This window comes from Monodon monoceros, unplaced genomic scaffold (assembly GCF_005190385.1).
Source record: "Monodon monoceros isolate NGI ecotype Baffin Bay Population unplaced genomic scaffold, NGI_Narwhal_1 Super_Scaffold_1, whole genome shotgun sequence".
Classification (NCBI taxonomy): domain Eukaryota; kingdom Metazoa; phylum Chordata; class Mammalia; order Artiodactyla; family Monodontidae; genus Monodon; species Monodon monoceros.
The window spans coordinates 49724533-49737065 of record NW_021703765.1 but is presented as its reverse complement, the minus strand read 5'-3'; the positions used below and the strand labels follow the sequence as shown (position 1 = coordinate 49737065).

The 12533-nt window shown below is 36.3% G+C and overlaps 1 protein-coding gene across 2 annotated transcripts in view; it reads right to left on the bottom strand.

Moving 5' to 3' along the window:
* Positions 1–315: 315 nt before the first annotated feature.
* Positions 316–12533, bottom strand: part of ABHD3 (abhydrolase domain containing 3) — a 37990-nt gene continuing 25772 nt past the window's right edge. The window contains exons 5-9 of one of the 2 annotated variants that reach the window (XM_029234306.1): positions 11224–11336; positions 6838–7011; positions 4820–4868; positions 4575–4740; positions 316–1180 (exon numbers count right to left, since the gene is read on the bottom strand). In XM_029234306.1, the coding sequence (XP_029090139.1) occupies positions 1002–1180; positions 4575–4740; positions 4820–4868; positions 6838–7011; positions 11224–11336 (681 nt within the window). In that variant the 3' untranslated portion in view covers positions 316–1001. The remainder of the gene's footprint in view (positions 1181–4574; positions 4741–4819; positions 4869–6837; positions 7012–11223; positions 11337–12533) is intronic. The other variant, XM_029234314.1, reaches the window with a different exon arrangement.

Here is a 12533-nt window from a genome sequence, read left to right as displayed (position 1 = left end):
CCTGCCTGCTAGGGATGTGGCAACAGAAAGAGCCTGCATCTTTGATGACACTGATAAATGATAAACACCTACATCTGGAGACTGCTTACATGGAGACTTCTTGTGATGCAAGATAATTAAATATTGTTATTCCTAAATCACTGTTAGATGGGTTTCCTGTAGCTGAAAGTATTTTTAATTGGTACGAACGGTGGGAGCCCAATATTCTGGAAACTGTGAAACAATACAGTTTTAATATTTCTTACTAATGCATTTATGAAATCACAAATTACTTTCTAGGGATTACTTTTTTGTGGATAAAATCTCACAAAGAAACAATTTAAAATGGTAGAATTTATTTAATATAATGATATATAAGTATGCACATACACTATTTAAAAAATAAGCATGTGAACTATAATCATTATAAAACATAAGTCAGCCTTAATTTAATATTATTAGAGTAAAAGAACATGTATAGAAGTCTAACATTTGTTGCATTTGCCTTTTAAAGTTAAAATACGTAAAAGATTTAGCACATTGTATTTTATCTTATTTCAGTTTTCATGTTACCGTCATTAGGTATAAATACCCTTATGAATGTGCCAACTTATAACTTACATTCAAATAAACAAAGTCAAGTCCTATTACAATTATTAAAGTACCATAAATCACCTAAAATAAATTATCTAAAATAATACTAGCCCAAATTAAAACCCTGAGGAATTAAAATCTTTTTACACAATAGTTTTGGTTAAGTGCAATTCCATGTTTGTACTACTTTATTTAAGGTCATACTTGGTAAGGCATAGTAAAAATAAAATCTACATAAGTTACAGTCTAAATCTATATTTTATTTCTTGCTACAAAGTTGTTTTGTTACTCCAAAAAGTAGTTTTTGCATGTCATTCTGGACCTCTTCACCACCTGCTGGCTAATTTGCTTTATATACAGTAATTAAGATTTGTGCAGTAAGCTGAGCTGCCTTTATACGGTGGTTTAGACAAAATGCACCTGAAGAACTACATGCTAGAGAGTTCATGTCCGTGTTCAACCATGGCCTGCACAAACTGCTTGAAGACTCGATCCATGTAAGTGGACTGTCTTGGCCAGATTCCCTCCAGAAAACCAATATGGCCTCCATAAGAAGTAAGGACCAAAGCAACATTAGGGTTTTGCTTAGCAGTTTCTCTTGGAATAGCTTGACAAAAAATAGGCGGGGGGAGGATAAGAGAAGGGAAGGAGAGAGAAAAATATATAATTATTAACAGTTTTTGTTAGGAAAAGTATGTGCCTTTATCATTTCCAATCATTATAAATCAAAACATCATTAAACAAATAAATATTCATAATGAGTATGGCTAATGGAATAAGTCTGACTAATTTGTATCAACCACCTATATTCTTATAACAGTTCATGTTCACAGTTATATACTGGACCATCAATTTTGGAAGAATCAATCGAGTAATTAATCACAACACAAAAGTATAGGCCCAGTCTTGTTTTGAGAAATTAAATAATTCAAGAAATGGTGAATACTTACATTATGTTATAAGATTTCCACTTAGGTGCTACACCAAGAAAAAAACCCAAACTAATCTTATCACCTTTGTGAGAGTTATAAATTCATTATGTATGACTTTGGTTAACTTTACATGAAGTTAGATTCCTGAGACCAATTGGTGGCTGTATTAAGGATACAAAATTATACATATGATTTTTAAAAACATATAGATAGCAAAAAAGAATGGCATATAATACTCTCAAGTGGTAACAGTGTTTATCTTTGGGTGGTAAAACACTGGTGATTATTTTATTTTATTTATTTTTTTCCTTCTCTGAATTTCTGTTTATAGTCAGGAGAAAGAAAAACTTTATTTTGAAAATATAATTGCTGTATTTAAATAATCCTCCAGTAAGGACAGTCTCTTCAAATGCTCTACAAAATTATGCTGAGTAAAAACTTTAAAGGACATGAGTTAAAGTTGTTTTATTTTTATTTTCCCCCCAGGCTTAGAGTTCAAACAGTGAAACCTTTTGATTTAAGATCTATAATGGATCACGACCTGGCATGAGAAGTGTTTTGATTTCAGATACTGCTAAATCTTATATCCCTAATCCCTAATTAAGATAACATGGTTGATCCAGTAATTAGACCTTCGTATCTTGGGTAGAGTCTTAGGGGTAAATGAGTTCATTAAAGGTAAGATCTCCCTACCCTTCCAATGAAGGAAAGGAAGCTGACACATTATAGGACAACTGAGACCCTTTGAAGATAGAGCTGCTGCGGGGCCCAAACTGCATGTTTAGATGATCTAAATTGGACCTCTCAGGGAATTCCCTGGCCATCCAGTGGTTAGGACTCCGTGCTTTCACTGCCGAGGGCTGGGAAACTAAGATCCCACAAGCTGCAGGGCGCAGCAAAAAGAAAAATAAATTGGACCTCTCACTACATTCCTTGAAGAATAAACCTAGAGAACCTAAATCAAGGCCTAGGAAGCCAAGTCCTTGTCCTAAACGGGTCCTGAACTCACATCCTTATCTAGCTACACCTAAAACAGAACATCTATCTTGGGATCAGGTGTTAGAGCTTAAGGGGCAGGTGAAATGACTGATACTATTTATGTTTTTCCTTTTTCACCTTACACTAAGGGCTTAGATTACGAGTGCTTCATTTGTCTCTAATGGAATTATTAAGAGCCCCAATTTCACACTCTGGATACAGTCAGGAATTTCTAACACACTGATAGTTACAGTCATATCAGAAGAACGAAAGGCTGGGCCATTCGAGTCATGTGAAAGATGCTGGCTGCCTGTGCTCTCAGAATGCAGACCACTGTCTACTACTTTAATGTGGCAAGATGATTTTAAGGGCTGGGAAAGAATAAGAAATAGTGAGCTTAAACTTCAACCAAGTGGGTCAAGACAAGTTAAATGCTGGGAAATTTTTGTTGGTGGAAGAAGGGTCCATGAAATATAAAAATAGAGAAATACTGAACTTCCTTAATCCAATGAAAATAGGCTAAACAATCTCCATGTAATTCGACTGATTATTAAAGTTCACAGTTAAGGGAATTCCCTGGCTGTCCAGTGGTTAGGACTCCGTGCTCTCACTGCTGAGGGCCCGGGTTCAATCCCTGGTGGGGGAACTAAAATCCCACAAGGCTGCACGCAGAGGCCAAAAAAAAAAAAAAAAAGTTCACAGTTTAATTTTTTGATTTGTGGTCAAAGACCAAAAGTTCCAGTCATCTAAAATTACCTGTGATTTAATCATAAATCACACATTAAAATGATATCCCCTAAAGAGACGGTAAGTGACTTTTTTAAAACATACTTTGGGGATTTTCTGAAATTTTGGCAATACGTACGTGCTGTGTTTGTACTCAAAATAATTTTTTTTAATGAAGTACTTGGGGAAAATGTTTTAAAAGTATTTAAGGGAGAAATAAGGAAAAAAAGTTTTATAAAAAGCTTTATGAAATTTCATTAGAAAAAAATTAGAGGTCAAGTCTACTTATCCTTAAGATAGTATGATCACTTCTAGGCGTCTTATATTGCTTTAATGTATGAACACATCCATATATATCTTTGTTACAGAATTCCGTATTTCTTGAATTAAGAGAACAAGGAAGTTAATTTGGGCATAATTTTCTTTTATGTAGTATCTGGGGGAAAACAGACTCTTTCCCTTCAAATATGACCTTATAGTCCGAATGTGCTACATTCATTGAGTTATCCAAGGACATCATATTAATAAAGTCTCAAGCTCTCTTCTAGGTTAAAAGGGGGAAAAAACTCCAAAGCCTTCTGTATAAGAACCTCAGGAATAAGGGACTTCCCTGGCAGTCCAGTGGTTAAGACTCCGTGCTTCCCCCCTCCTAGGGGACATGAGTTCAACCCCTGGTCAGGGAACTAAGATCCCGCAAGCTGCGTGGCCAAAAATAAATAAAAATAAAAACAGTAGAAGTTACTCTTTAAAAAAAAAAAAAACCCTCAGGAAGAAAGGGCAAGTGATGACAATGTACTCTTGAGGCAAAGATACTGTAAACATAGTCTGTCCAAAGAACAGTTATTTTATAAGAAGGAAAAGTTGTAAAAATGAGAACAAACAAAATATTGAATCATAATTTGTTCTGAGGCTCTCACAGTAGACTAGATAAGGGTCTATGAAGACGTTTAAAGTGATCTGAGACATTTAGATACTAAATTATGAGTATCACGGTTTTTTTTTTCTGTTTATCACAGTAGAAAACATTATATGACTGACGTTTCTTATTACTGTTATTTTCCTAAAATATATATATATATATATTTTTTTTTTTGGTTTTGGTTTTTTGTTTGCGGTACGCGGGCCTCTCACTGCTGTGGCCTCTCCCGTTGCGGAGCACAGGCTCCGGACGCGCAGGCTCAGCGGCCATGGCTCACGGGCGCAGCCGCTCCACGGCATGTGGGATCTTCCCAGACCGGGGCACGAACCCGTGTCCCCTGCATCGGCAGGCGGACTCTCAACCACTGCGCCACCAGGGAAGCCCTTCCTAAAATATTTTAAAACAGTTAATTCATGTCAAAATGTATACAAAGATGTTAAGTTTACCATGACTGGGTGAAAAAACATCATCCACAGAATTCAGACACAACACTGGAATCCCTACTGATTTCAGTCTACGATTTGGACTGGCATCAGTATAATAATCGTCAATTGTTCGGTAGCCAAACATGACTGAAGTGAATCGCTTATCAAATTCTCTTATGGATTTAGCCTGAAAAACAAAAACCGATTATATTTATTCTTGGAATCAAAAAAGGAAATAAACGTATTACATAAAGTTTCTCTCCTACCTTCATGACATGATCCATGTCAATTTGTTTTACAAACATATGCCGGTGCCTGGAAAAAATTTCAAAAGTAAAAAATTAAGGTCATTCCCATCTCAAACATACCTAAAATACATAATGATAAGTAACTTAGAACAGGGAATAAAGTTGTTACTCAATAAATATTTACTTAATTAGACATGGCAGGAATACATTGATATTTGTCCTGAAGACTTTTTGTAAAGTTTATTTTTTTATTGAATGATTCTTTAAATTCTATAGTGCTTTACAATTTTCAAAAGTTTCACATACATGATTTTATTATGTTATATCCCCTTTTAAAAAATCCCCTACCTCTATATTGCCCCTCCCCCACTTCCCTCTCCCCGCTGGTAACCACTAGTTCGTTCTCTGTGAGTCTGCTTCTTTTTTGTTCTAGTTTGTTGTAATTTTTAGATTCTACACATAAGTGATATCATACAGTATTTGAAGTACATGAAGACATTTTCTAAAAGTACTTTTTCTTAATTGAGGAAGAAGGAACCAGTAATAATAAACAAAATAACAATAATAAATGAAAGTGTTGTTTCATAACAAATTGTACCTACACACCAATGCTATTAAGCCAATTTGGCCAAAAAGGCCTCACTTAAGCCAGAAGCTTTCAACTGGGTAAATCAACTGAAGATTTATCTTATTTTTTAAATTGCTATATTGAAAATTAGAATTTATATTTTTGTATACTTAAAAAAATTTTTTTTATTGGAGTATAATTGCTTTACAATGTTAGTTTCTGCTGTACACCAAGGTGAATCAGCTATATGTATACATATATCCTCTCCCTCTTGGACCTCCCTCCCACGGCCCCCCATCCCACCCATCTAGGTTGTATACTTATTTTTAAATGTTGGTTATTTTTCTTGTATAACCTATATTTTAATTCAAATCATTCTCTTCCTTTTTCTTGCTACTGTCCCCCATTTCAGTGACCATGAATAAAAATACGATTCTGTAGTATTTTTAGCAGTATTTTATAGTCAACATCTGTAATGTAACAAATAGGTTAAGTTTTTTTTTAATAAAGTACTTTTTAATTAAGGAATGTATATTGATCTTTCTTTTTTTTTTTTTTTTTTTAATTTTTGGCCATGCCACATGGCTTGCGGGATCTCAGTTCCCCAACCAGGGATTGAACCTGGGCCACGGCAGTGACAGCCTAGAATCCTAACCACTAGGCCACCAGAGAACTCCCCAAAATAGGTTAAGTTTAATGCAGTGTCTAATGTCAACTTTCGGGGTAACTACGGTTTTCAGTTAAGTTATGCACAAATTAACTGTACTTTTTATTTAGAGTTTATATTTAAATTTGTCAATTCACTTAAAAATGCATGGTAACAGTTATCAAAAAATAAACAGAAACATCCCATGTTCTTTGTTGCCACACTGTTTAACTGTTAGAAGATACCTAAACAATTTCAGAAAAACTAATGCAAAGATAATATTTTGGTAATGTTAAGAACTGTAGGGGCTGAGAATATCCATATTTTAGAAGCATTCTCCTAAGCCACTAAAACATACTATGTTCATAACACATGCTTAGAAATCATATTATTCGTCTCTAAAAACACTTAATACATTACTTACTACCTAGGGGAGAATTAGGTACTAATAAGATTAGCAACAAGTAGAAAATCCAGGGAAATAGCCCATAATGTTATTCAACACATTTGAGACTAATGTTTTTATTCTTTTAGAATAATTTAGAACAGTGATGAAATGGTGATCTTCCAAGTGGGGCACAGAGCCTACAGGTTGTACAAGGTAATCCACTGGGGTACAGAAAGAAAACAGAGCTTTTATCTGTATTTTTAGCTTATACTTAAAATCTTTTTATTTTTGTATATATTGACAATAGAAAGAATATTTTGGTACAGTAGTAAATGCATATAATGCAAACATAAATATACATATATTAGCAGTGTTATGCTTGAAAACACGTAATCCAAGGAGTTTGCAGACATCAGGTGTTAAAGATGACTCACTTATTAATGGAAGACTGGAGGCAAGTTGTCAAGTAGTAATTAAAAAGCAGCCAGTTCAGTGGTTTCTCCAATGACTCCGAGCAAGCAAAAGTATTCCAACCAACTGAAAAAGTTGCAGCTGCCTTCAAAGGAGTTTTTGGCCCCATTTTGCCAAGGTAATTTAAAAGCAGCATTCTAAAATGAGGAAAGACAGAAAACTCAAATGATGAATTTGTTGTCTCTCTCAAGACATCCCATTTCTAATTGTGGACTTTAACTATGGAGAAGAAAAATATAAACCAGTGTCCAAGTCCTTTATCTTGGAAAACCATGCAAGTATCTCTATTCTTTCCTTACATTCACCTATTTATTTATCTTGCAGTCAGCTATATTCAGAATGGGACAAAGCATACAGTTATTACTTACATGTGTACCGTTCTATGAAGTAAAACATAAGAAAAAGCCACCATAAGAGTGGTTTTTCTTTTTGTTGTTTTCAAAATGATATTGGGGATTTATTAAAAATTTGCAATTCCCTGGGCCCCAGCCTCCAGTTGAGTGTTTAATTTAATACATGGGGGTGTTTCAGGCAAACTTTTTCTATAGAGGATCACAAGGTAAATGTTTTGGGCTTTGGTGGCCCTACAATCTCAGTAGCAACTACCTTGTGATTATAATTTGAAAGCAACCATAGACAATACGTGAATAAATGGATATGGCCATGTTTCAATAAAACATTAGACGTGGATATTGAAATTGAAATTTCATATACTTTTCACATGTCATGAAATAGTTTTGATTTTTCCAACCATTAAAAAAATATAATAACCACTCTTAGCTCTTGCACTGTACAAAAACAGACAGCTGGCCAGATTTGGCCTCCAGGCTGTGGTTTGCCAAGGCTTGGCATAGATGAAAGATCACAGAAGGAGTGGCTTTCAAATGTGGCTGCATGTTGGAATCACCTGTGGAGTTTTTAAAACTATTATCGACGTCTGGGTCTCATCTTCAGAGATTCTGAGTAATTGGTCTGGGTGGCCATTCCGGTTGCCTTTGCATCCTTGTACCCTACAGCAAGTTTGTAAGGGCTCCCTCGTCTAGAGTTAGACTTTCTGAATTGTGGCAGAGCAGTTGGACCCTAAAGTCACTTGTTTTCTCTCCCTACTCCCTCTTGCTATTTGTCCTTATCTCCTATCACATATTTTCCTTGCGTTTTATCAATTTTCCTGATTCTACTCTAGTTCTATTTTGGTAAGAGAGACAAGAATGGAGTTTAACCTGCAGTAATGTCAGAAATCTAAGTTTGACATTGCCAACTAAGAGAAAGGATGATAGCCTAAATTCTGTTTCCCATATTTTCCATTCTTTATTTCTCCAATTGCCCAGGTTCTGAAATAGGACAAATGAGTAAAAATTCTCTAATTCTTTTTATACAGCCCAAATGGAAAAAAATCCATTTACAGAGTGAATGTGATGAGATTTTAGATTAAAAATGGAGTTTTCATGGTTTTTGTTGTTGTTGTTTTTGTTGCTGTTGTCCAGGGTTTACTGAAAATATGACAGCACAGCAGAAAGATTCACATGGCTCCATGTGGTGTTTTAAAATTCATCCCAACTGTAGGCTGAGTGACTGTAGGTTAGACAGACTGCCAAAGGCCAACAGCTTCAGCATTTCCTTAGTGTCAGAAACTACTTCAGTGATTTTCTGTTCCAGGGCTGAGACCTCAGGCTGGAGATTTCGTTCTTGAAAACAACTCTTCGTTAATGACTGTATTCCTGGTTTATAGTACTGTGGTTCACTAAGCTATTTAGAAGATAACGCTTACTCTCCTGCAAAAGGGTCATTCTAGGGTCCTAGTTTTGGCGGCCCTATTCTTTGGCTGGAGGTCAGAGATTTCTGAGTCTGATGTAATAGGCAATTGAAAGGGTTGGAAGTGAACCTCAGGAGTAGGAAGGACCAGGAATAGCTATGACCGAGTAGGTGGGGATGCTTCTTAGTTATTACTCAGGAGTAAAATAATGTCAAGACATTACCCCCCAAAAAGCTGTCTTACTTTGGCAAGTAAAAGACTCCATTTTCACAAAAAAAAAAAAAAAAAAAAGAGAGAGAGAGAGAGAGAAAAGATAACCCATGGATTAAGAGATTTAAGAGACATATCAATCTCAATATGTGGACTTTAGCTGTCTGCTGCCTCAAACAAACTGTAAAAACCAGCCAACAGACTGATGGGGAAATGAAATACTGACTGAATATTTGATGATATTTAGGAATTATTGTTAGGTTTTTTTGTTTGTTTGTTTGTTTTCTTGCGGTACACAGGCCTCTCACTGTTGTGGCCTCTCCCGCTGCAGAGCACAGGCTCCGGACGCGCAGGCTCAGCGGCCATGGCTCACGGGCCCAACCGCTCCGCGGCATGTGGGATCCTCCCGCACCGGGGCACGAACCCGAGTCCCCTGCATCGGCAGGCGGACTCTCAACCACTAGCGCCACCAGGGAAGCCCCTTATTGTTAGTTTTGTTCAAATGTAATCAAGTATTGTGATGGGTGGTGGTTGTTGTTTAAGAGACTCTACCCGTTAGAGATACCTACAGAAATCTTTATAAATGATGTCTAAAATTTATTTTAAAATAATCAGAGTTGAGAGAGAATGGGGGGGTGGTACTACTGACAAGATTATCCTTGAGTTGATAGTTATTGAAGCTGGGTGATGAGTATATATGAGGCGTCATTATACTCTTCTTACCTTTATATATATTTGGGAATGTCTATACATTTTTGAAGCTAGTTTACCAACTCATTGGGAGATTGGAATCAGACTGAGTCTAGAGCAGTGTGGATTCCTTGGCTAGACTTAGTTCTGTCTCAAAACCCTTACTTGGCCCCAGGCATCACAGGCTTGGAGATTACCCAGCCTGGGCATAAGGATCTTTGACAGACGCTTCTGTCTGCTACATCTCCAAAAAGAAAAATGTGTCAAGCTGTAAAACACATCCCCGAGTGGTAAACCCACTTGGGAACATGTCACAGTGCTAGGCAACTAGAAGGGGTACTTCCTTTGAACCATTTACAAGACATTAATATTCAACAAGCTGCAGAGGCTAGCGGTCAAGTTCGCACTGAGGCTTCAGTTCGACAAGAATAGGCATTTCCCAGGAACCTCTGAACAGAGAATCTGGGCCTGTTTATGTAAGGTCTGGCTTTTTAAAAAGTAAAGAATTTATATGATTAAAGGAAGAAAGTTCAGCTGGGCACCTTGTCCTTTAAGGTTCTCATTATGGGGCAAAGGAAAGAGAAGTGAAATCCTTTCCTTTAAGCACAATTCACAGATTCTGCCTGGGTTTTCTGCGGTGATTCAGATTTCTTCCTTTAGTAGGTCAAGTCAGACCTTCCATGCTAATGTAAGAAACGTATTCTTTTCTTCTTAGTTTTATGTTTATCAGAATCTAAAAAGCTGTTGTTAGAGCCGATATTTTAGAGCCTATCTTTTGCAAAGCTGTTCATTTTCAAGTAAACAGGCTCCTAAAATGTTCTAAAAACTGAAATGACAGATAAATCAATTACAAAATTAAGAAAAATATAGCATTTTCTATCTCATGTGTTTGTTGATTTTGGACAATGCTTTAGGTAATCTAAGCATAGCAAAATGCCATATAATAAAAATTTTGGATTGTATTAAGCTCACTATTACTACAACAAAAAGATTAAACAATTATTAGTAGCAATAAGCCTAAGTATATAAATATAAAATATAAATATATACATGGCATAGAAGGTCCAAAAAAGCCCCTATGCAAGCAGCACCAATTAAAATATTCATTTGCTTAAAATAGCAGCTGGAGTAGGGGGTTACAAACAGCATTTCACAGTTTCTAGGAGAGCATTCTAGGGAAGGTCCATTTGCCCAGCAGCAAAACTAAACAAGACAAAACAAACAAGAAAAACACCACCTGGGGAAAAACTGTTTTGAAGGCCTCTTCAGTTGGAGAGAGCAATAATAATTATTTCTACAACTGGAGTGATGAAAGTCATGGTACAAGTTCAGCTTCCTGAATAGTCCTGGAGAACACGGTGGCAGTGATGGCTGGGAATACATCAGGGAATCTGAAGGTCAACGTGGCTACCACCCAGTGATAGAAATCAACTCCATGGGGTTCGGACAAGCCTTCGGGCTCACAAAACCCTAAGCACCCCGAGGAGGTACTTGTATACTTCTCACCACAGAGACCAGTAGTCAAGGAAAATATTAAAATTTACCTGAATTAATTCCTTCATCCATTCAGCCACATGTGGAGAAATATGATAAAAATAATCAAACATTTAAATGCCCATGCAGCTTACAGTCGTCTGAAAGAGGCAGTCGCTAGCACCACTTCCCTTTTGGACATTTTAGAAAGGAAAAACCTTACCCTCCCATTGAAACTCCTGCTGCCAGGAATGGAGCAGAAGGGTACAGACTGTGAACATGCTGAATGACCGTCTCCAAGTCTTCAGTGTTCGCACAACAGTAAGTCCTTGGCGTCTGCAAGCAACGACAGGTAAAGCACAAAAATTATAATCAGGAGGTTCATCATTTGTATAATGCAGAATTGTAAAAAAGAGCAAGAAGTCATAAATATGAGAAAATGACCTTTGTTTGCACATACTATGAGTCATAATAATTTATCATTTTCCTGTCTTGCAGTACACATATATGCCATTTAGGGTCAGTGTTATTTGAGATGGCACTAACAAAAGACTCTGATCATGCAAGAAAGCCTGGACGAAAATGGGGCAAGACCAATACAAATACCTCAAATTAAACAGATATGCAGTACTCTACTCAAATGTGTCTCTAACTAAACAAGAACAGAGTCAATTTAGGCAGAAAAAGTGGAGAATCACACCTTTTTATAGGAAAAAAACAACAACTTATGCCCGACAAAGCCAAAGCCAAAGTAATTCTTATTAAAAAACACAATCAAGCAACCAAAAAAGGCTTTCCAACAATACCACAAAAAATTTAAATTGTGATTCCTTTCTTACTGGGGAGCTGTTTTCTCTATCTTGAGTGCTGTCTACCAATGAAGGAGTGTGATTTTCTGGCACTGCCTTCACTCTAGATAAAGCGACATCCAGTGTGCTTTATTAATTAAATATTTTCTTTTTCAATAATATTTCCATATAACCCCAGCTGTGCTACACTGAAAACAGACACTTAAAATGTTAAAATATGTAAAGCTGATTATGTCTCAATACATAATGCATTAAAACAAATGGTTTTCATGTGAATTTCATTAATAAGGGCTCTGTTTCCAGCAGAAAAGCTTCACAGATGCTTTATTTGAGATCTGGGAGCAGAAGGCAATCCTGTCTGTACAATGTATGTGAGAGTGTATATATGAATAAAGTATATGTGAGATAAAATAACCAGAAATTTAATAACAAAGAGAGAAATCTGATAACCCTTTTATTACCCTAGTAAAAATACCGAAACAAGTTATGTGTACCACCCTGATTGTAATATTCCAGTAAACTATGATTGGAAGGTTATGTGCCACCCACCATTCAATTACTAATGAGTAGTCTGAGAAAATTACAATTTTCACTGACGCCTCCACCTAAACTCAAGGCTAAAATACTCCTATTGCCTACTACCATCTTTCTGAGATCTGCAAATATAAAGCTCACCAAAAGACAAATGTTAACCTGATGGTACTTACAATGGCTAACATTTACT